This window comes from Guillardia theta, assembly GCF_000315625.1.
Source record: "Guillardia theta CCMP2712 unplaced genomic scaffold GUITHscaffold_168, whole genome shotgun sequence".
Classification (NCBI taxonomy): domain Eukaryota; class Cryptophyceae; order Pyrenomonadales; family Geminigeraceae; genus Guillardia; species Guillardia theta.
This window is the reverse complement of record NW_005434508.1, coordinates 31,368-53,090: the sequence shown is the minus strand read 5'-3', so window position 1 is coordinate 53,090 and position 21,723 is coordinate 31,368. Positions and strand designations below refer to the sequence as shown.

At 56.4% G+C, this 21,723-nt stretch overlaps 7 protein-coding genes across 7 annotated transcripts; 3 read left to right on the top strand and 4 right to left on the bottom strand.

Moving 5' to 3' along the window:
• Nucleotides 1-1,502: 1,502 nt before the first annotated feature.
• GUITHDRAFT_120030 (hypothetical protein) lies at nucleotides 1,503-3,328 on the top strand (the record flags this gene model as incomplete). The annotated part of the gene is made up of 7 exons (XM_005820688.1): nucleotides 1,503-1,763; nucleotides 1,942-2,045; nucleotides 2,096-2,141; nucleotides 2,342-2,431; nucleotides 2,722-2,778; nucleotides 3,007-3,039; nucleotides 3,224-3,328. The coding sequence occupies 7 exons, from the start codon at nucleotides 1,503-1,505 to the stop codon at nucleotides 3,326-3,328; spliced, it is 696 nt and encodes a 231-aa protein (XP_005820745.1).
• Nucleotides 3,329-7,204: 3,876 nt separating this feature from the next.
• On the bottom strand, nucleotides 7,205-9,050 carry GUITHDRAFT_90664 (hypothetical protein; the record flags this gene model as incomplete). Its single annotated transcript, XM_005820687.1, has 2 exons — nucleotides 8,539-9,050; nucleotides 7,205-8,491 (listed from the first exon to the last, which is right to left on the bottom strand). Coding segments are annotated over exons 1-2 (1,701 nt in total), but the record flags the coding sequence as incomplete, so codon positions are not given.
• Nucleotides 9,051-10,719: 1,669 nt separating this feature from the next.
• On the bottom strand, nucleotides 10,720-11,508 carry GUITHDRAFT_48392 (hypothetical protein; the record flags this gene model as incomplete). Its single annotated transcript, XM_005820686.1, has 1 exon — nucleotides 10,720-11,508. A coding segment is annotated over one exon (789 nt), but the record flags the coding sequence as incomplete, so codon positions are not given.
• A 1,290-nt stretch (nucleotides 11,509-12,798) lies between these two features.
• GUITHDRAFT_120027 (hypothetical protein) lies at nucleotides 12,799-13,947 on the top strand (the record flags this gene model as incomplete). The annotated part of the gene is made up of 3 exons (XM_005820685.1): nucleotides 12,799-13,233; nucleotides 13,281-13,343; nucleotides 13,396-13,947. 3 exons carry the CDS (start codon nucleotides 12,799-12,801, stop codon nucleotides 13,945-13,947), a joined length of 1,050 nt encoding a protein of 349 aa, XP_005820742.1.
• Nucleotides 13,948-13,985: 38 nt separating this feature from the next.
• GUITHDRAFT_120026 (hypothetical protein) lies at nucleotides 13,986-17,804 on the bottom strand (the record flags this gene model as incomplete). The annotated part of the gene is made up of 1 exon (XM_005820684.1): nucleotides 13,986-17,804. The coding sequence occupies one exon, from the start codon at nucleotides 17,802-17,804 to the stop codon at nucleotides 13,986-13,988; it is 3,819 nt and encodes a 1,272-aa protein (XP_005820741.1).
• Nucleotides 17,779-18,551, top strand: GUITHDRAFT_155938 (hypothetical protein; the record flags this gene model as incomplete). Its single annotated transcript, XM_005820683.1, has 1 exon — nucleotides 17,779-18,551. A coding segment is annotated over one exon (159 nt), but the record flags the coding sequence as incomplete, so codon positions are not given.
• A 485-nt stretch (nucleotides 18,552-19,036) lies between these two features.
• On the bottom strand, nucleotides 19,037-21,426 carry GUITHDRAFT_147691 (hypothetical protein; the record flags this gene model as incomplete). Its single annotated transcript, XM_005820682.1, has 17 exons — nucleotides 19,037-19,063; nucleotides 19,136-19,209; nucleotides 19,527-19,566; nucleotides 19,616-19,655; nucleotides 19,707-19,759; nucleotides 19,808-19,876; nucleotides 19,934-19,966; nucleotides 20,021-20,078; nucleotides 20,130-20,224; nucleotides 20,302-20,371; nucleotides 20,436-20,489; nucleotides 20,638-20,691; nucleotides 20,740-20,808; nucleotides 20,857-20,972; nucleotides 21,020-21,094; nucleotides 21,145-21,207; nucleotides 21,253-21,426. The coding sequence occupies 17 exons, from the start codon at nucleotides 21,424-21,426 to the stop codon at nucleotides 19,037-19,039; spliced, it is 1,164 nt and encodes a 387-aa protein (XP_005820739.1).
• Nucleotides 21,427-21,723: the final 297 nt, after the last annotated feature.

The following is a 21,723-nucleotide window of genomic DNA, read 5'->3' as shown; positions in this document are numbered from 1 at the left end:
CCCTTCTCTCCTCGCCTCGTCTTCTTATAACAATCTCTCGCAGAGTGACCTCGACGCCTACAGAAACAAGGCGAGAAATTTCGCCCAGCAGTGAAAGCGGGTGAGGGGTAGGAGGTGAATGAAACACATGTACTATACAACAAAATTTACAGAGCTCCAAAATTCGCTAACAAAGGGACAACGTCACACTTCACTTCCAGCCATGACAACGATGATCGAGGAGGGATGATGTTCCTTCATCTGCATGCCAGTCATTCGAAAAAACACGAGAATCTTCAAAATCGCGTGCAGGGAGGTGAAAAGCCTCAGATAATGTAGGTAAGTATTCAAATCCCCATCGGTTTCCCTCAGATCAGGTCTCCAAATGAATTTTTGTTCCTCATTGGCCAAGAACAGACACAAGGGGGGGTCTCTCTCCGCAAACTCACCTCGTCCCATCGTTGGGGAGTAATGTCCTTGCCGTGCAGCAGCAGCAGCCTGTAGCAAATGACCATGAGCGAACAGAAACTCTGCAACTCCCTCGATGAGATGTGTGGGGTATGGAGTTGTGATCTCAGAAACGTGTATCCTCAAGGGTATTCAGAAGAGGTGTCAGAAAAAGATACGATTGTTTCATCAGCGATCATTCCTTTCTTCCCATCCGTCTTCAATTACATCTTGCCTCACCTTCACTTCCTCCCCTCTGCCTCAGCTACCTCTCCTCCCCTCTCCTCTCTTCCCCTCTCCTCTCCTCTCCTCTCCTTCCCTCTCCTCCCCTCTCCTCCCCTCTCCTCTCCCCATCACCATCGCACGCCTCCCTGCATTACCTGATTGCACGTGCATGTTTCCTCTGGGAGGCCTCCACCCCACCTTCCTATTTAAAACACCCAACCCTAGACCCCACCACTGAAAACAAGGACCTACCCCAAAGGTAAATCTTGTCAGTACCCCATCAATTGAAATAGACCGGTGGTCTGTGTACCCCCACCCCTTAAAAGTACACCAAGGAACCTTTAAGCATCTACGACCACAAGAAATGTTTCCTTATATTTCCATTACTATAGCAGAAAATCAGTCAAATATCGTACACGTACCCTTGTGTGGGGGGAGCATACCAGGATTCCCATGCTTTGTATCTTCGACATGGCAACGTGGGGACGAAACTGGAGGACGAGGAGAGGAGAGGAGAGGAGAGAAGAGGAGAGGAGAGGGGAGAGGAGAGAGGAGAGGAGAGAGGAGAGGGGAGAGGGGAGAGGACTTGCTTTCGATGAGCACAACACAAGAACAGACAGTGGAAGGAAGGAGAGGGAGTGATGGTAGTGCAAGACAGAAAATCGAAATTGACAACTCTCGCAGGAGCAAATGAATCTTTCAAGCATCAAAAAGCAATAATCATGAAGATTTTCTCCCGGATATCCTGCTCCTTTGCCCTCCTCCTCTTCTCTCTCTGCGATTGCTTTCAACTTCACCTACCAGGCCAGCTCACTCCGAGCCTCAGATGCAGAAGAGCTGTCTGCAGGAGCATGAGCTTGGGAGACGACGATGCTTTTTCAGACGCAGGCTTCCAAGATTACATAGCAAAGGCTCCCCAGCGCCTGCTGACGCACATCCGGGAAGGGACGTCGGACGAGGAGAGCAGGACCATGATAAGGAAGTGCATAGCGGAGCTAGAGCAGCAGCAGATCTTTCCTTTCGACGTCAACTTCTTCAACTTCGCCGTGTCGGGGGATTGGCAGCTCCTGTACTCGACCTCTCGCCTCCTCTCGCCCGACACCAACCTCAAGGTCCTGCTCAACAGCCGAAATAAACTCCACACCCTCCTGCTGCTCTTGCTCCTGCTCCTCCTGCTCCTGCTCCTCCTCCTCCTCCTCCTCCTCCTCCTCCTCCTCCTCCTCCTCCTCCTCTTGGATTTTTCTTTCCTCGTTCCCTCCTGGTCTTCCCTTGTCTCTGATTCTTAAGCAGGTCAGAGACATCAGGAGCAGGATCGACGGAGGGGCGCGGGAGTTGGTGCATCAGGCAAGGTGGGAGTACCGGGAGGATGTGACGGGGCAGGCAGAAGAGTTGAGGTACTTGATGTGCTTGTTGGACCTTGAGGGGGGAGGCTGACGGGATCAAGGACGCGAGGCCTGTTCGAGGTGAAGTGCTCTTACAACATGAGTGAGGTAAGGCTCGATAGATGTGTAGGAGAACGAATAATGGGAGGGAGTGAAGGAGGGAGGCAGCAGGCAGGGAGCGAGAAAGTTGCAAGCGAGAGGGGGGGAGGGGGATGGAAGAGGAAGCGAAAGGGAGAAAGGAGGAGGAAGGGAGAGAGGAGCGCATGGACGTGATGCAGGAGGATGTTTTCCTCATTGTTTGCTTCCAGGCCCCCAGCGTTCCCACCCGCATGATCATCTCAGTGGAAGAGCTTCGACTGACTCCTGAGCCTCTCAACAGACCTCCAAAGAACCCTGAAGTACCTCCTCCTCTCTTCTCTTGCTCGCCTCCTTTCTCCCCTCTCCTCCTCTCTCCTCCTCTCTCCTCCCCTCTCCTCCTATCTTTCTCTTCCTCCGAGCCCCCCTCTGCTTTACATGCATTTGCTAGTTCTCCTTTTTAATCTCCCTCCTCGTCTTGTAGTCTCATCCTCGTCCTCCTCTCCCTCGTTTCATTCCCCTCCTCTCCCTCTCAGTCGTCTGCTCAGTCTCCTTCCCTCTTCCTCTCTCACCCTAACCCCGCTCTCTCTCTCCCTCCTCACTTTCTCTGCAGGCTCTCGTAGGAGCTCTGCAGCGAGCCCTGCCGAAAGAGTTCTTCGATCCTGATGAGGTCGCAAACCCTCCTTCTCCTCCTCATGCTCCCCCTTCTCTTGCTGCTCCGCTAGCTCCTCCATCTCCTCCATCTCCACCTGCTCCTCCTTCTCTTGCTGACCCTCTTGCTGCTTCCTTGCCTGCCTCCTCCTTCAGTGTGTCTGTCTTGCTTGTTCTTCTCCTGCTCCTCCTGCATCTCCTCGCTTCATCTCTCTGCAGCAAGTGTGCTCCTGCTGATCCCGTGTAGGCGCTCATGGACACGACCTACCTGGACCCGCAGGTGAGGAAGGAGAAGAGCATGAAAGAGAGCAGGAGGAAGAGACTGCGGCGGGGCCGTTGATACCAACGATACGGCTGGATGAGTCGAGATCGCTGAGTAGACAGAGGAGGAGGATGGAGAAGGCAGAGGAGGAGGAGAAGCGGGAGGAGGAGGATCGAATCAGAGTTGACAGTCGATGTAACAGGTGCGGCTTGTCTGCTACCTTGGGAAGAGATTTGCTGGCGTTCGTCATGTGTATTGTCGGCCAGAGCCAGAGAAAGAGGTTGAGCGCTGGTCAACGTCAGAATGACATGATGAGAGGAGGAGAGAGAAAACAAGCAAGAGACTGGAAGCATCATGAAATGATTTACAAGAAAACAAACTTAGCATGTCAACATCTACGTCTTCAAACGTGTCCTGACAGCAGCTCACTGGCTTTCTTCGCGACCTCTCCAAACACATCTATCAAGGTCGTCGTGACATCCGACCAGGCTGACTCCCCGCGTCTCTCGCTCGCGGCATCGCTGACTGTCTGCCTGTCGATGGCTGTGGAGGACAAGGTTGGCCGTTTCAGCCCTCTCCTCCCGCTGCTGCACTCCTCGATCGCCAGCGTATCCCAGCCGGCCTCCACGTCCAACTGATGGAAGACGAAGGAGACGGAGGAGGTGCCCGCTGGAGCGATGCTCCAAGAGCACGTCGTCGACGTCTGGTAGTTCCCTGGCCCATCCGTCACCATCCCCTGCAGGCTGTCGATCGCCCCTGTCCCTCCCCAGCTGCAGTCGTACACCCGCGTCGACCCCGCATAGATGGCCTTGAAGCCCTCGCGCCTCACCGAGTAGTCCGTCGACATCCTCACTCGCATGTACCCCGTCGAGCTCACAAGCGGCCCCGGCATCGTCGACCCCGTCAGGCTCGCAAGCTGCGTGGAGGAGGAGCAGGAGGCGTCGCTGCACTCGTCGACGTACACGTAGTCGTAGCCGTACTCCATGTCCAGCTGGGTGAAGACGAGGGTGACGCTCGAGGCGCCGGCGGGAGCCAAGATCCAGCTGCAGGAGGCGCTGTTGCTGTAGAGCCCGACCCCGTCGGAGAGACCGCCGTAGTCGGCTTGGAGGGCGACGGCGGCGGAGGAGGCGCAGGCGTCAGCGTTGTAGGAGGGCTCAGGGCCCCAGCGAGCAAGGAAGCCTTGGTAGGTGATGCTGGCGTCACTGGTGAAGGTGAGCTGGACGGGGCTGCTGGCCGTGAAGGGAGTAGGAAGACTGTAACCGGTGAAGGGGCTGCCGGGTACAGCAGAGTAGGAGGAGCAGGTCGACGGAGGAGGAGGAGAAGGAGGAGAAGGAGAAGGAGGAGGAGGAGGAGATTGTCCACCCGCCGCGCAAGCAAGAATAGACACTTGGGAGCTGACAGCAGCGTTGAGGTCGAACTGATGGAACACGAAGGAGACGGAGGAGGTGCCCGCTGGAGCGATGCTCCAAGAGCACGTCGTCGATGTTTGTGAGTTTGCTGCAGCATGACGTATCATCCCCTGCAGGCTGTCGATCGCCCCTGTCCCTCCCCAGCTGCAGTCGTACACCCGCGTCGACCCCGCATAGATGGCCTTGAAGCCCTCGCGCCTCACCGAGTAGTCCGTCGACATCCTCACTCGCATGTACCCCGTCGAGCTCACAAGCGGCCCCGGCATCGTCGACCCCGTCAGGCTCGCCAGCTGCGTGGAGGAGGCGCAGGAGGCGTCGCTGCACTCGTCGACGTACACGTAGTCGTAGCCGTACTCCATGTCCAGCTGGGTGAAGACGAGGGTGACGCTCGAGGCGCCGGCGGGAGCCAAGATCCAGCTGCAGGAGGCGCTGTTGCTGTAGAGCCCGACCCCGTCGGAGAGACCGCCGTAGTCGGCTTGGAGGGCGACGGCGGCGGAGGAGGCGCAGGCGTCAGCGTTGTAGGAGGGCTCAGGGCCCCAGCGAGCAAGGAAGCCTTGGTAGGTGATGCTGGCGTCACTGGTGAAGGTGAGCTGGACGGGGCTGCTGGCCGTGAAGGGAGTAGGAAGACTGTAACCGGTGAAGGGGCTGCCGGGTACAGCAGAGTAGGAGGAGCAGGTCGACGGAGGAGGAGGAGGAGGAGAAGAAGATGGCGGCGGCGACGTAGTAGGAGGAGGAGATTGTCCACCCGCGGAGCACGAGAAGAACGATACTTGGGAGCTGACAGCAGCGTTGAGGTAGAGAACACGAGCGGAAGGCAGCGACGTTGATGACTCAATGGTCCAAACGCATGACGCTCCTCCGATGTTTCTCATCAGCCCCTGCAGGCTGTCGATCGCCCCTGTCCCTCCCCAGCTGCAGTCGTACACCCGCGTCGACCCCGCATAGATGGCCTTGAAGCCCTCGCGCCTCACCGAGTAGTCCGTCGACATCCTCACTCGCATGTACCCCGTCGAGCTCACAAGCGGCCCCGGCATCGTCGACCCCGTCAGGCTCGCCAGCTGCGTGGAGGAGGCGCAGGAGGCGTCGCTGCACTCGTCGACGTACACGTAGTCGTAGCCGTACTCCATGTCCAGCTGGGTGAAGACGAGGGTGACGCTCGAGGCGCCGGCGGGAGCCAAGATCCAGCTGCAGGAGGCGCTGTTGCTGTAGAGCCCGACCCCGTCGGAGAGACCGCCGTAGTCGGCTTGGAGGGCGACGGCGGCGGAGGAGGCGCAGGCGTCAGCGTTGTAGGAGGGCTCAGGGCCCCAGCGAGCAAGGAAGCTTGCTTGAGCATCGGAGGTGAGGGAGACCTTGAGGATGCTGGTAGAGGAAGTGATGAGCGGTATCGTCGACGTGCTTGAGTAGGGGCTGCCGCTTATGATCGAGCAAGTCATGCCCGAGCTCGGGGGCGTCGTAGGCGCAGGGCTGGTAGTAGGAGCTGGGCTGGTAGTAGGAGCTGGGCTTGTGGTAGGAGCACGGCTGGTAGTAGGAGCTGGGCTGGTAGTAGGAGCTGGGCTTGTGGTAGGAGCACGGCTGGTAGTAGGAGCTGGGCTTGTGGTAGGAGCTGGGCTGGTAGTAGGCGCTGGGCTTGTGGTGGGAGCACGGCTGGTAGTAGGCGCTGGGCTTGTGGTGGGAGCACGGCTGGTTGTCGGTGCTGGGCTTGTGGTGGGAGCACGGCTGGTGGACGAGGGGGGGATACACTGTCCGAGGTACAAGCGATCGAAGTTCTGCTCGATGTTCATCTCGAGGAAGGTGAGGCGGAGGCTGGAGGAGGAGGGAGGCTGAACCACAAACGAGCAGCGCAGGTTGTTGCCGTAGGCGCCGATCCCGTCGGAGAGGAGGCCGAAGCTCTCTTGCACCAGCCCGCTGCTGGAGCAGTCGTGGAGGCGAGTGAGGAAGACAGCTCTGAAGCCCGGCGCTGTGACTGAGCCGTCGGAAGTGAAGACAACCTTCATGATGCCCGTGGAGGAGACGAGGAGGTCGGGGACGGCAGCCCCTGTGAACGGGCTTCCCTGCACCTGCACCGGAGAGGAGCAGGCGGCGGTAGAGCACTCGTAGACGTACACGAAGTCCCATCCGTTCTCCACGTTGAAGTCGAGGAACTTGAGGTAGACCTGCTGGGCAAGAGGAGGGGCGAGGATCCAAGTCTTGACCCAGTTGTTGTCGTAGTTCCCGTCCCCATCGGTCACGATCCCCTCAGATGCTAACAGCGTCGCCACCTGGTTGCTCGTCCCGTTGCTGGACGGCAGCGACGAGGAGTCGCCGAACATGGCCAAGAAGCCCTTGCCCCCGATGCTTCCGTCCGAGACGAACTCGACCACGACGGGAGTCGGTCGGAGAGCAGCAGCAGGAGGCGTCGTGCCGGAGTAGGGGCTGCCAGAGTCGTAGGTGACTTGCTGGCAGACGGACGGGCTGATGAGGGGAGGAGCTGGGACACTGCAGTCCTGTCCTTGGAAGCCGATGTCGCAGGAGCAGGTGCCGAGCTTGCAGGTTCCATGTGACGAGCAGCCGTTGGGGCAAGTGAGGGCTGGGCAAGTCACCTCCTCCACGTCCCCCGTGACCACCAGCGAGAACTTCTGCGAGCTCCCTTGGATGTCGAGCCCTTCCACCATCACTCGGTACATGCCGCCCGTAGCGTTGGAGATGGTGACCTGCTCGCAGTTGTTGGCGTCGTCCTTGACCGGGTTGCCGCTGCTCGTGAGGTTGTTGCCGAACAAGATCCTCCTGCTCGGGTCCTGCACCATGAGGTTCAAGTCGTGCATCAGCGTCCGCTGGCTCCCGACAGGAGCAGGAGGATCCGTCCAGACGAGGGAGGCGCGGAAGACAAGGGAGGAGGGGCGGCTGGGGGCGAGGAAGCAGAAGTGTCTGGTCTGCTGGTCCTCGACGACCTCCCGGTCATGCACCTTGAGCTTGAAGGGAGTGGAAGGGCCAAAGTAGAGGACGGACTCGAGGTCGACCCGTCCGAACCCTTGCGACACGTGAGGGAGCGAGGGAGGAAGCCTCCACGTCGACGACTCCGTGTACCACATGGGCTGACCCGCATGGATCATGATGGCCTTGACCAGCGACGCCGACGGCGCCATGGCGGCGGAAGCGTTGCGGGCCCCGGAGGAGAGGAAGCCTTCGCGGAAGTACTGACGCACTAGCGCTGACGCGCCTGCGCATGTCGGGGTGGCCATGGAGGTGCCGCTCATCTCGGCGATGGAGCACTGGAAGGAGGTCAGGGTCCCGTCCGAGTAGGCCGACCGGATGCTCTCTCCCGGGCACACGATGTCCGGCTTGAACCGTCCGTCCGGAGTTGGCCCGCGGGAGGAGAAGTCGACGAGGCCAGTCCTCTGCTTGTCATGCGCCGTCCCCGTGTATCCGTCGTAGTCTTGGTAGGCAGCGAGCGTGTTGGCTCCTGCTCCCACTGCCAGGATGTTCTTAGCCGTGGCGGGGGAGCCGATGGTTCCTGCTCCTGGCCCAGAGTTACCGGCAGCCACGAGGATGAGGAAGTCGTCGTGGTCGAAGATGAACTGATCCATCTCCTGCGCCGTGCTGGTGTAGGCCGAGGTCGACGACCCCCATGAGTTGGAGTGCAGGTTGGCCCCGACGGCGAAGGCATGAGGGAACAAGTCCGTGTTGAGGTCGTCGGGGAGCCACAGGCTGCTGCCGTCAGAGGAGATGTCGTCGAATGAGAGCTTTGCTTCCGGCGCTCCTCCGTTGTAGGAGACGGTGTAGTCGCTGGACAGAGAGTTGCCCAGGATCGAGCCGACGACATGTGTTCCATGGCCGTAGGAGGTGTCGCCCACGTTGGTGGAGGCGAAGTAGCGGTAGGAGACGATCTTCCTATGGTTCATGTTGACGCAGTTTGCGGGGGCTCCCAGGCCCTGACACGTCTTCACCTGCTGGTTGGGGTCCTGGAAGAAACAGCTGTCGTAGTCCACCCCAGTGTCCGCGCACCCGACGATCTCGCCGGAGCCCAGCAGGCCCTGGCTCCAGAGCTTGTTTTGCGTTCCATCATTGGACTGCACGGCCATGGACTAGGTGGGCAAGTCAGGAGCAGGAGGGAGGAAGCAGCTGCACTCACCGCATACTTGTTGTTGATGATGAAAGTCGGCCGCTCCTCGATACAGACCACCAGCGGCTGCTCTGCCAGCCAGGCCCACACAGCGTCTTCCTGTGCGACGTCCACAACCACCACCACCTTGCTCGTGCTGGCCCATCGCATGGTGAAGGAGGAAGGAGGTACAACCTTGCGGAGATCTCGCTGCCATGACATCAGCGTGCTCGCAAACGTTCCTCGCGTCTCGTTCGTCACTGCCACTTGCACGTCCAACGTGGCCGTGGCCCCTGCCGCCGCTCTGACCTGAGCAGCACGAGACGCTGTCTTGGCCTCCGCCGGCATAGCAAACACGCCCTCGACCCCCCGGAGGGAATGGACGGCCTCTGCGTGCGCGGCATCGAGCGCCATGAGGTAGGTGTCGTGAGGATAGTACTGCATGTACTTGCCCGCCGCGATCGACCTCAAGCTGGCGACCACTGCTCTGGGGTCGGACACCCGAACAACGTAGAGGCTCAAGCTAGAGGATATGGAGCGAGTAGAGCTCTTGGACTTGTCATCGAAGACAAGCTTCCTCAAAGGAACGTCCTTCATGTTTAGAACGTGCCATGGGCGGCCAGTAAGCCTCTTGACACTAAGATCATCATCCCGGTTGCTTGCTTTCCCCCAGCACGAGGAGAGCAGAAATGACACGAGAAAGATCAGACACTTCGTCTCAGACGGCGGCATGGAGTCTCAAAGGAGGACACGCTCGTCGTATCAGGTAGAAGTTCCAGAACCGCTTGGGATAGACGCGACCGAGAGGAATGCGACGACCTAGACAGCAGCGATGCAAGCAGATGGGAACAGGAAGAAAGACAAAAGAGGGGAGGAAGGGGAGGGAGACGGGAGGGTGGCAGGGAGAGGGGGTGCGAGAGTGCGAGGGGAGAGTTCGAGGATAGATTGTTATGAGGAGCTGAGATTGACGAGGTCACGGTCATCCTTATCCTAACCGACCAACAACGGATCCAACATCTGATCGCCTCATTTAGCCAATCCAGTACCCCCCACCCCGCGTGAACTAGAGTGAGCCACCCGTACAGTAACGGCTCTCTGACTTCTTGAGGGAGGGCCTACAGACTGTTGTTAACTTCGGAAGTTAACTTCTGACTCCTTCGACCGTCTCTCCGCGCTCACCTCGGGTAGCGAGTGACCGTTCGACTCCCCAGAGGTCAACAGCAGCGTCACACCCCCCACCCCCCGGTCCCTCTGGGAGAACCACTGGGACCTACCGGGTGACTTGGCTACTAGCGTGAGCTTGAACTTTGGAAGTTAAAAACTACAAGGCGTACGGTATGGGCCGTACCGACGGTAGTAACTTTCGGCCTTATCCGTCAACGTACGGTTGAGTAGTAATGACACATTACAATGGGAAAAAAATACCTGTTTGCAAAAAAAAAGTTTAAAAAAATTGGCTAGTGAGTAAAGAGTGGATTCCCGGGCCCGGCGGCATCAAACTGATGAAGTAATCGGGATCAGGCTGATCTCCAGCCGCGCGACCTTGCTCGGTTCGAGTGGCGGCATCATGCCATGACTCAGATGATATGTCAGATGATCATGCCATGACTCAGATGATAGGTCAGATGATCCGGAAGGGACTCCCAGAGAATGGAACCGTTGAAACACAAGCTTCAAAGCCAGGCTTCGATGTGATTTAAAAATCATACGAGGACAATCAGGAGAGTAGAGGAGGCTTGACACTGACATTGTCGTACAGGCCAGCGAGAAGAGAGAAGACAGCAAGAACCAAGGGCCCTCATCCTGCCGACTGCTGTCCCTGCGCGCAGTTAAGTGACTCAGTGAAGGTATCAGTTGAGTTTGGAGACCAGTCCCCCGGCCCAGCCCACTAAACGCTTAAAATGCAATCGTCTCTGGCCTGAGAGGCCTGAGGCCAGATCACTGACACCGTCACAGCGAACAGCTTCACGCCGTGACGCTTCAAAAGATACGTAGCAGGCTTGTGGGCTGGCCGCGACAAAGGGGACAAGGTCTGGCTTCGCTTCCTTGCTTGCAGTTCCCACATAGACACAAGTGTCCACAAGGCGATAGCGCCCAGATTGCAGGGTCTGTCTGGCAGACCACACACACTTTAGCTTCTTCACTTGCAAGCTGCACGGATATCATCTTCTCCTCAACGACTGCTTCATCGTATTGCAGCAGGAGCAATCTTTGGAGTTCCTTGAACGTAGGGCGATCCTTCCTCGTATCTTGCCAGCATTTCTGCATGATCGCATAAATTCCAGCTGGACAATTATCAGGGTTTGCAAGTCGTTCACCATCGACGATCTTTGACCCAACAGTGCAATCGTCGGTTACACTCCCATAAGGCATCATCGCATAGCTCCAGATCTCCCACATGGTAACGCCGAACGCCCAAACGTCGCTCTGCTCCGAGTATAGCCTTCGTTGAATGCTCTCGGGCGCCATCCACCTGATAGGGCGAGCTGTGCTCCCTGCCATCGACCCGCCATTGGTGTTGCAGTACCCACAATTAGATAAGATCGAAAGACCGTAATCTGCTATCTTGACCTGAACGTCAAGATGATTCATTGAATCCATGCAGAACACCAATACGTTTCTGGCCGCCAAATCACGATGCACCACATTGTGAAGGGCGAGTTGTACCATCCCATCACAGATTTGGCGAGCAATCAATATCTTGTGCAGTGCACTGATCGTGTTCCTGGACTCCCACAGCTTTAGGAGCATGGACTTCAAGGACCCATGGCATGCGAACTCGGTGACCAAACAGTAATCTCCAGAGGCTGGCTCTTTGGTGATCGCAAGCAGCCTGAGAAGGTTCGGGTGAAGACCAAGCTCGCATGTGACGTTGAGTTCCTGCTGGAACGCGTCTCGGAGATAAGATCCACTTCCTTTGATTTGTAGAACAGCTACAGACGACGTATCTCCGTTGGAGCGATTCCAAGTTGCACGATAGACGGACTTGAAGGACCCACTTGAGTCAAATTCTTCGAGACCTTTGAAGTTGTTAAAGTTTTCTTCAAAGACCTCTCCTTGCATCGTTTGCAAGCATACTTGCCATAGCTAGTCCAACCATGCTTCTTAGCACAGTTACAGCAGTAATCTCGTCCTCCGAAGTACCTTCCCCATCCATACCTCGATTCCTGTGCTCTATCGGCACATTTAGAGGGGTCATGTGTGTCTTGAACAACAGAAATGCCGCAATCGGGACATGCCCATGCCAGCTTGTTGATGTAGAATCTTGCTTTGCATTGTTCACAAGCGACGTCTACGATTCCTGTTCCTTAAAACTGACTCCGACGTATCAGTTTTACGGTTTTACGTATCATTATGGATTGGCCGGGCCGCCGGGCCGGCCCGGGCCCCGGGAGTAGGATCGAGGCACAAGGCGCTTGCGGTGGGATTGAGGGAGAAGGGAGGGAGGGGCAGAGAAACAGAGAAGAGGCAAGACAGAAATATAGAGATGAAGATATAGAAAGTGAAAGAGATCGAGGTAGAGGTAGTGGTAGAGGTAGAGGTAGAGGTAGAGGTAGAGGTAGAGGTAGAGGTAGAGGTAGAGGTAGAGGTAGAGGTAGAGGTAGAGGTAGAGCCAGAGATAGAGGTAGAGCCAGAGATAGAGGTAGAGGTAGAGGTAGAGATAGAGGTAGAGGTAGAGATAGAGATAGAGATAGAGAAAGTGAAGAGGTAGAGGTAGAGATAGAGATAGAGATAGAGAAAGTGAAGAGGTAGAGGTAGAGGTAGAGGTAGAGATCGAGGTAGAGGTAGAGGTAGAGATAGAGAAAGTGAAAGTCAAAGAGATCAGATCAGATCAGATCGAGATCGAGGAAGAGAAAGTGGAAGAAATCGAGGTAGAGGTAGAGGTAGAGATCGAGGTAGAGGTAGAGGTAGAGGTAGAGATAAGGAAAGTGAAAGAGATCGAGGTAAAGATCGAGACTGAGAAAGTGAAAGAGATAGCGATAATGATAGCGATAGAGATAGAGGTAGAGGTGGAGATAAAGAGAAAGAGAGAAAGAGAAGGGGGGGGGAGGAGCACGCGTTACATGGGATGGATTCAACAAACGATTGGAGACTGAAAATTTCCTTGACAGGAGATTTCAACTTGCCGCGATGAAGTCGCCAACTCTCCTCCTGGCGATTGTTCTGTCGAATCTCCATCTCTCCTCATGCTTCTCTCTCTCGTCCTCCGCTCTCCACGCAGCATGCAGAAATCCGCGATGCAGTTCGCTCTGCCGGCTCAGCATGCAGAGCTGGGCTGAGTCCGCTTCAATGCAGAGGCGCTCCTTCTTGGCATCAGCAGCCAGTGCTGGCCTCTTGCTGGTCTCTGCTCCTCCTCGCTCGGGTGCTGAGGGACTGGTGGGCACAGTGACGGTGGTGGGAGCCGACAGCTACGTGGGGGGGGATGTGCTAAGGATGCTGCTGAAGCAGAAGGTGCCCGTCACAGCATGCGTCTCTCCGACCTCCAGCATCAGCATCCCTGGTGACTCGAAGCTCCTGACCGTCAGCAAGTGCGACCTCATGGATGAAAAGGAGGTGAGCGAGGTAGTCAGGAACTCAGGGACTGTCATCTATGCCGTCGAGCCCCGGTTCCGTGCTCCGCAGCAGGAGGCGGTCGACCTCAAGGAGGCAGCGGATCGTCCAGAAGGATCGAGCATGGAAGTGACGGGGCTGAGCAACGTGGCCAAGGCGTGCCTGGATCAAGACGTAGAGGACAAGAGAATGAGAGGGATGAGACTTACTTGGTTGTGTAGGTGAAGAAACTGGTGGTTCTGAGCTCTGTGTGCGGGAAGTGCCGCAACCAGCAGCAGGAGCAGGTATCGAAATTCTTTCTCTCCTACTGCACCTCTGTGGATGATGTGGATGCAGGGCGGAGGATCTGGAGGAGGGAGGTGTGAGGTCTGCGGAAGGATTGAGAAGGGAGAGAACGCAGTGCAGGAGCTGTATGCAGCTGACAAGGGAGCGGCAAGGAGCTACGTGATCGTGAGAGCAGGGCAGCTTTCGTTCGGGGAGAGGAGGGGGCCGAGAGAGGTGGAGTTGAACCAGGGGCTGATGAAGAACGGGGTGATCTCCCGGCTGGATGTAGCTGAAGTCCTGGTGGCATCAGCCATGGGGGACAAGGTCAGGGACGTCTCCTTCGAGTGCTACTACAGGGACACGGCAGAGCCTGTCGACATCTACTCGAGCTTGCAGTCGTGCAGGAGCATGGGAAAGACGACGCGCGAGTGTTTCTTCGGGGACGCAGTGGACAACAAGAGCCCGCTGTCTCTCGATGACGTGCTTCAGATGCCACTCCAGGGAAGCCTCTTTCCCACCGGCCGAGAAGTCGTAGGGTTGGACTACTCCAGCATGCTCTCCCAGCTGACCCCCGACAACGCCGTCCCGTTTGACATCGATTCGATTAGGTACGAGTCAGCGTGAGCTAGTCTAACTCTGTTCGTTCATGTACACTCGTCCTGCTAAGCATAGATGAAGTCCCCGCTCTTGTCTCTCTCCCTCCCTCGTGTCCGCTCTGCCTCTACGTCATGCTGCAAGCTCCTCACAGACCTCGTGAAGGATCGGATGTCATGGTTTCTCCGCTGGATCGTTGACTGTAGCATTTGAAGGTTCTCGAAAATGTCGTGACCCCCCGACGCCCGCGAGTCTTCCATGCTCCATCCCTCGTTTCCCACCCGACCGTCCATGCTGAGAGGCTCAAAGAGCTTGTCAAGCAGCGAGAGATCTCCCTTGGCTACCGAGTGCTCCTCCTCCTCCTCCTCCTCCTCCTCCATGTCAGACGCCTGGAGGATCTTGTAACTCTCCGGGGAGAAGCCGGCGAAGTAAGCCAAGGGCTCATCTTCTCGCTCTCCGAGAGCCGATGAGTGTCTCAAGGCCGACAGGTCGTTGGCTGTTCGCGAAGGGTCGAGGTGGGAGCTGAGGCTTCTGTTGTGCAAGGAGCTCATCCTCATCGGCGAGCTCATCGCCTGCTGGGCGTGGATCGTCCCCGACAACATCTCAAGCCCATACTCCAGCTTCGCCTCCCTGAGCCACCCGACGATCTCCTGAGCGAGCTCGAGCGGCGATCTCTGCCTGCTTGACCTGCTCGCCAGGCACCTCAGGACGAGAGAGGCCGTCGACTCCTGCAGCGAGACCAGCTCCACTCGCTTGGGGGAGGTGTCCACTGCCTGGCATAGCGTCTCCTTCACCCATACCTCCCAGAAGCGGAGGTTTCTTCTACCTCCCGCCCAGCCCTCGTCATGCTTGAACAAGAGCGACACAACGACGGCTCCTTCGGCACTCAGGTCGTGAGCTGCCGGCATGAGCCTTGACGGTGACGCTGGAGATGTCTTGAGCTCTGAGGGAGACCGCTGGGGCTGTGGAGCAGAGGAGGGGACGGCGATAGCACTCTGCACGCTCTCCGGGAGCTTGTGGAGGATCTCCTTGCGCCTCTCGGCCGTCAGGAGGCCGAGGAGTCCCTCGATCGTCTCCTTCTGCTCGCTCTTGAGGATCTGCGAGCACGCCTCCAAGTTCATCTGGGACAGCAGGGGGATGCGGGAGGCGGCGGGGAGAAGGCCGACGAGGCTCTTGGCGTCTCGTGGCGGCACATGCTGGATGACTTGCAGCTGGGCAGCAGGGGTGAGCTCCGTGAAGCAGCCCTCCATGTCCTCTGACGTCAGGCACTTGAGCATGGCAAGGAACCGGCTGCCCTCCGTGCCATTGAGGATCGAGGCCCTCGATGAGCCCGGCAGCAGGCGGACTATCCTGGTGCGGAGGCGGAGGGAGGCCAACTCGATCACCTCCTGCAGCAGAGACCTCGGCAGGTCACGGGCCATCAGGCTCAGGTCGTTATCTTGCACGTGCTGCAGGGTCTCGACGACCTTCCTTGGGCTCATGTCGCTCAGGATCCGAACTGAGTCCTCGATCTCCATGCTGCACATGATCTCAGCCCTCTGCCTCGCTGGAACCGCTTCCAGCACCACCACACATTCCTCCGTCGTCATGTTGAGGAAGCAGTTGACGCTAGTGGCAGGGCTCAGGTGCTTCAAGATGGCGACGGCGTCGGGGAGAGGCAGCGAGCTGAGAACGTGGGAGGCTTCATCAGCCTGCATCCTCTCGATGATCGCGACCCTCTCCTTCTCCGGCAGGGCGACAAGGAGGATCGCTCGTTTGTTGGGAACGATCTCCACCAGCCCCTCCACCGCCCTGTCGGTGTTCATGATGCGCAGCGAGTTGGCGCTGTCCTCTAGGGTCAGGTTGTCCAGCACCTCCGCTCGCTCGATGGGGTCCATCCACTCCAGCAGCGCCGTCCTCTCCGTCGTCGAGACCTTGGAGAGGACGGAGAGCTTGAGGGGATCCCCCATCTCCCTCAGGGTCGTGTAGGCGACCTCCGTCCCGAGACTCATGAGCATAGCGAGGGCGTCGAGATCGTATCCCGCCTGAGAGGATCTGAGCGAGTTGCCTTGCTGCTTGAAGATGAGCTGACGGAAGACCAGCGATCGGACACCGTCGGGAAGCATCGACAGCACCTGACATCTTACCTGCCTGCTGATCAGAGGGATCACGGCAAGACAGTCTTCGATGCCCATCTCCATCAGGACCAACTTGAGCTGCTCGGGCTTCAGAAGCCTCAACACGTTCTCTTGATCGATCCCTGAGAGCCCGCAGATCAGCTCAGCCAGCTCGACGGGGTTCATAGCAGACAGCACATCGGCATCGTATGCTCGCTGCAGCTGATTGAAGGTGTTCCTGAAAGCCTTCTTGTCGAAGCTCTTCAAGATGGAAACTTTCTCCTGCGTGTCAAGGGACGACAACAGCGCCAGCCGCTTGTCGCCATCGAGTTCCAGCACGAGCTCGGTGCGGTAGGGGTCAGGGATCTGGTTGCAGACCTCGACCTGATCGTACAAGTCCATCTCCTGCAGCGCCTGCGCGAGGATACTCCGGTCGAGCACTTTGATGAGAGAGAGGAATTCTCTCTTGTCAAACGTCTTCGTCACTTCGACCTTGAGGGCTGTCGGAAGGTGCTGGAGCAGAGAAATGCGTTTTGCCGCAGAAAGCCTTTCGACTGCTTCCTTGTGGTGCTCGTAGTTGAGCTCGCTAAGCAGAGGTCCCAGCGTTGAGGGTCGGAGCACGTCGAAGAGGAAGCAGACAGCTTCTGAAGACAAGTCCGTCATGAGCGCTACCTGACTCGACTGTGGCAGGTGATCGACCAGATGTTGGACCTCTCGCTCGGACATGGCCAGAAGCACTTGAGATCGCAAGTCCTCCGGCAGCTCCAGCACGACGTCTTCCTGCATCCTCGTCGAGAACTGTTTGAGGAGGGTCCAGGCAGCCTTGGGTGGGTACAAGAGGAGCAGAGCGATGGCGTCCTGCACGCTGAGGTCTGAGATGAGTTGAGACCTGTACTTGATCGGAGCCATGTCCAAGATGTCTCGCTGACAGGGAAGGGGCAGCCTGGTGAACACCTCAGCGCGTTTATGTTTTTCCACCAACTCGAAGGTCTTGTAGGTGTCAGAACTTGTCATTTCAGTCAGTATGGCAGCAATCTGCTCTGCGTTCATGTACAGGAAAGTTTCTTCCTTCTCCTGACTAGAGAGCGAGTGGACAGCTTTTCTCATCTCAGGGAGCTCAAGGCCACTGATCGCATCCGCTCTGACATGTGGATGCAGCACTCTCACAAAGAACTTCGACTTCCTTGATTGGTTTGACGACAGGGACAAAGAGAGCAGAAACGAGATCTCTTGATGCGAAATGTGCTGATCTAGATGTGATCGTGCGCTTTCCGGGCAATCAATGTAGAAATCGATCTTGGCTGCATCATCCAGCATATTCCAAGTATGCATTGTGCTTCCTTCTTTCTTGATTGCCGACATGTCAAAGGACTGAACTAATCTTTCACTGCCTTCAAGGGCATGCTCCAACGTTGTATCCACCCTCTTCGACTTCACATGGCTTCTCAAATTCTTCGGAGGGGAAGCCTCCGCATCTGCTGCTCCGAGCTGCTGCCAGAAGTCCATCCTCTTCGTCAGTTTCTTGAGCGCAGTCAGCGTCGGGCTCTGATCATCGTCGTCTTGATCCTCTGACTTGTGGCGCGGAGTCTCGAAGCTGAACGACTCGTTCCCTCTAGTTGGAGGCTCAACCTCTCTTGACGATGCAAGACTATCTCCCATCTTATCCGCCACCATCTTCTTGAACTTCTTCGCCTTCTTTGACCTCATCATCATCGACACCTGGTTCTCCAGGCTGTTCGCTCCCGGCCCGGGTGATTTCCCGTTGTCAAACTGCAACCTCAGGGGCCTCATGCTATCCATTCGATCAGACGCTACCTTGTACAAGCTTTCGAGTCGAGCGGGGGGAACAGGAGGCAACGGCATCAACGCGCAGAGCTGGGGAGATGTTCCCAGGACTCATTGAGCATAAACCAGCAGATCAAATTCTCGTTTCCGGACATACTAACCAAACACAACTCTCGAGACCCGCGACGGCTTGCCTTGTGAACATGTTCCTATCAATCTTCCTTCACGGTTTCAACTCCCTGACATGCTCCTTCCTGCCTTCGCTTCTTCATCCTGAATCCAATGGAAGAATCCCCTGCAAGGTCTGGATCAGCAGTGACAGATCAGTTTGAAGTGAAGTCGCTCCAATCTCTCAATGGAACTGATTGCTTAAAGACTAGTCAATGTATCTAACAATCTCTCTCTCTCTCTTCTCTCCTCCACCAGCCAAGGCTGAGACTTGATGTCTGCTCACAGCTCCCTCTGCACATCTACTCGAAGATCTCATGCTCGGTGATGGTATCATTACTACTCATATGAATCCACCTCTTCCGCTGACATCATTGCTACCCATATGAATCCACCTCCCCTCCTGACGTCCTTTTCTCTTCCGGTCTGTTCCCAACCCATAATTCTCTACTTTCCTCTTGATGTCGATACTCTATCCTCTTTCTTTTCATCGCTCCGCACGGTACTTCACGTCCGTTTGCCCTTGAATGTTCATATCCCCTCATTCTATTTTCGCTCCTCTCCTTCCCCTCTCTCGGAACTATTATCTTACCACACCTTCTCTTGTCTCCCCTCCCTACAGCTTCTCTCCGCTTCACTTCTCTCCCCCTCCTCTGCCATCATTTCGGCCGCCATGCCTACAACGGTAACAATTATCACCACCCACCCCTCTCCCCTAGGGTCTTGTCCCTCGCACCACCCGGCCCCCAGTCCCTGCTCATACAGCCCGCATCCCGCCAATCTGCCCTTGTCGAATCGACTCTGACATGGCTGGAGGTCGTTAAGAATAGAATGAGAGCACGCTTCTGTCCTTGATATTTTACTAGTCTCTTTTCTGAGGCAAACTCGAATTTAATTGAAGATTGGTACTCACTACTATCTCACTAACTTGTCTTACTTGGTGCTGGTCGCAGCAGGCCCGGCAACTTTCAGTCATGGTCTCTTCATCCTCGCTGTCTTGGCCTGCCAACATTGACGGCGAGTCAAGATCAGATCATACTTCTACATCGCTACCTTCTCCTGCGACTCCTTCAACGGCACTGTATACCACTCCCCATCTGCCAGCTCGTCACCTCCTCCCTCTCCGCACAGTCTGTGTTGCCTGTAGTTCTCCTCCAAACGCTCGCTACCTTCCCTTTGGCCTTCTTGTAGCAGATGCCCGACCACACTATGGAGTTGTCCAGCATCGCGATCACGGCAGATGCTGCCACAAAACACGATGAGAGGCAACAAAACAAGAGAACAACGACAACATGACTGGAATGTGCATTGAGCTAGCAAAGCAAAGAAGAACTTAACCCAGAACCTGTCTGCACGTCAGGTTTTTCAGCCTTCAGAGCAGAGAGCAGACTGACAGAACGCTGTAGTGAGATGTGAGAGGAGGGAATTGCTTTCCATACACGCGCGAGCATGTTTTGATCAAGGTTTCGTTAGCCATGTAGATCGAGTGGATCCAGACGAGAGCGAAGGCTGAACCACAGCACGTGACTCTGATGTAACGGTAGCAGCAAGAGACTGAACCTGAGATGATGACATACAAGACATCTGGAGCGAGAGGGATCTGCACAGGTTGTAAGTCAAGAACGGTTCCCGCGCAGGCCGTTGCCGACCCAGCCGCAGCTCTGACGATTCAGGTGATAGGCCGAAAGACTGCAAAGGAAACATTCAACGGCAGAAGCAACGCAGCATGGATACGCTCACTGTCCCAGCAGCCAGCTCTTCCCTGCCCCAACGAGACTTGCCAAGATCAAGACCTTTGATATCACATGAGAGTCGTGCAGGCAGTGAGCTGAGAAGCATACCTGGAAGGTCAAGCAGCCTACCAACAAGACGATGATGCAGATGACTATCAAAAGGAACAAGTTGTTCATCTGGTCTCTCAGTCAGACGGAGAATGCTGGAGAGATGGCCGGGTATGAACACATCACCCGATCGAAGATATCACTGTAAGTGTCGCAAACCTTACCAATACACAAGTCATCTGTGAGTTCAACGTTGCAAACTCAGTGTCTTACAAACATCTGCCGTCGGATATAGTTCCAGTGGTTCCTGACCGAGTAATCTTCCTTCATCCTGCAATTTTTCAGTCTACTAGCTAGGAAGCCTTGCACAGATAAGTCATACATAGACGGTAATACAGCGACTGGGGGGATGAAAATCTTCTTGTTCACTTTGCTTGCTCGCCCAGCCATGATCATATCGTCGGAATATCCACAGTCCTTGCAAACGATCATCACAGGTTTACAGCATATCATCCATGGTATCACAAGTTCACAGCACGCCATCAATGTTTTACCTCCCAGGCCTGCAAGATTCCAACCTTGTCGTCGAAGAGATCTCTTGTCCTCAACAGGAGGCACCCTCCCCTTGGAGTACAATCAGAAGGTTCCCAAGAGGGAGGGATGGGCTGCCAGCGGAAACGATACACACCACAGGACCGTCGGGTACTTTTGGCCAAGAGCGATCACCGAGAGCATCCTGTACCTGCGCAATGTGTAAGAGGAGGAGCAGCGATCTCGTCCCGCTCACGCAAACAGCATGAAACCAGCAAAGGTCTTGGGATTCACTTCGAACGGCCAGCCGGATCTGACCCTCATCTCTCAGTCGCTGCTGACCCGCCGTCGCAACTCACGCTATGAGGACCTTGTCGTCCCTGTCCAGCACGTCCATGAGGCTGAGGAGGATCCTGCTGCCTGTTCATCGCTCCTTCCTCTCATGACAGCGATATGACGACCTTGACGACATCTGCGCGTCGTCGTCCAGGAACAACACATAGTTGCTCTCCTTGCTGATCTGCGAGACCCTGGGGTCCAACTTGAATCAGGTTGCTCGTCACGCGAAGCATGCATACCCTTCAAGGAGGTTGTGAATCTTCTGTGTGCAGTAGAAGGATAGTCCGCAGACAACCACGTTGACGTTCTTCAGATCCTTCTGCTCCTCCTTGAACTCCATCGCTGCCTTGTACGCCTGCTCAGCACGACCCGCGGGTCACATCACGTGTCAGCCCGTCTCACTCGCTTGCTCACAGGGTCCTGCGTGCTCTCCATGCAGAAGAAGTACTCGGTCTCACCCCCGTGATCCAGCTTGATCTTGACCATGCCGGTCAGGAGCCCCTCGAGCCCTCCCACCCACTCGTCACCTGCGTCCTCCAGTTGTCCAGAGTCTGTTCATGAACGCCTTTGACAGGCAGGATGACGGAGACCTGAACGGAAGCTCAGCCCCGGCGCCTCATGCCATGGAGGCGAACCTTATGTCCCTTCCGTGTCTTAGCATGGCTCGGCTCCTCCAGGGTCCAGGAGTTCATCCTCCGACACATCAAGTACCACCCGACCACGTAGACAACCGCCAGGCAGCTGCTCGCCAGCCACACCAGCTGTGCGCTTTCATGGCAGGCCAGATCGTCGATGAGCTCAAAGAGCATGGGCGCGGGACGAAGCAGAAAGGAGCTACCGCAGGAATCCACGGAGCAGGAGCAGGATCAGCCGGAGTAGTACCAATCCGAGCAGTAGCAGGAGTAGAAGGGGTAGGAGTAGGAGTAGGAGTAGGAGTAGGAGCAAGAGGACAGAAGGAGGAGAAGGACAGTAGCAAGAGAAGGGGGGGAGGGGTTGGGAGGAGGAGGAGGAGGAGGAGGAGGAGGAGGAGGAGTAGTAGAAGCTAGAGGACAGAATGAGGAGAACAACAGTAGCAAGAGAAGGGGGGAGGGGGTGGAAGGAGGAGG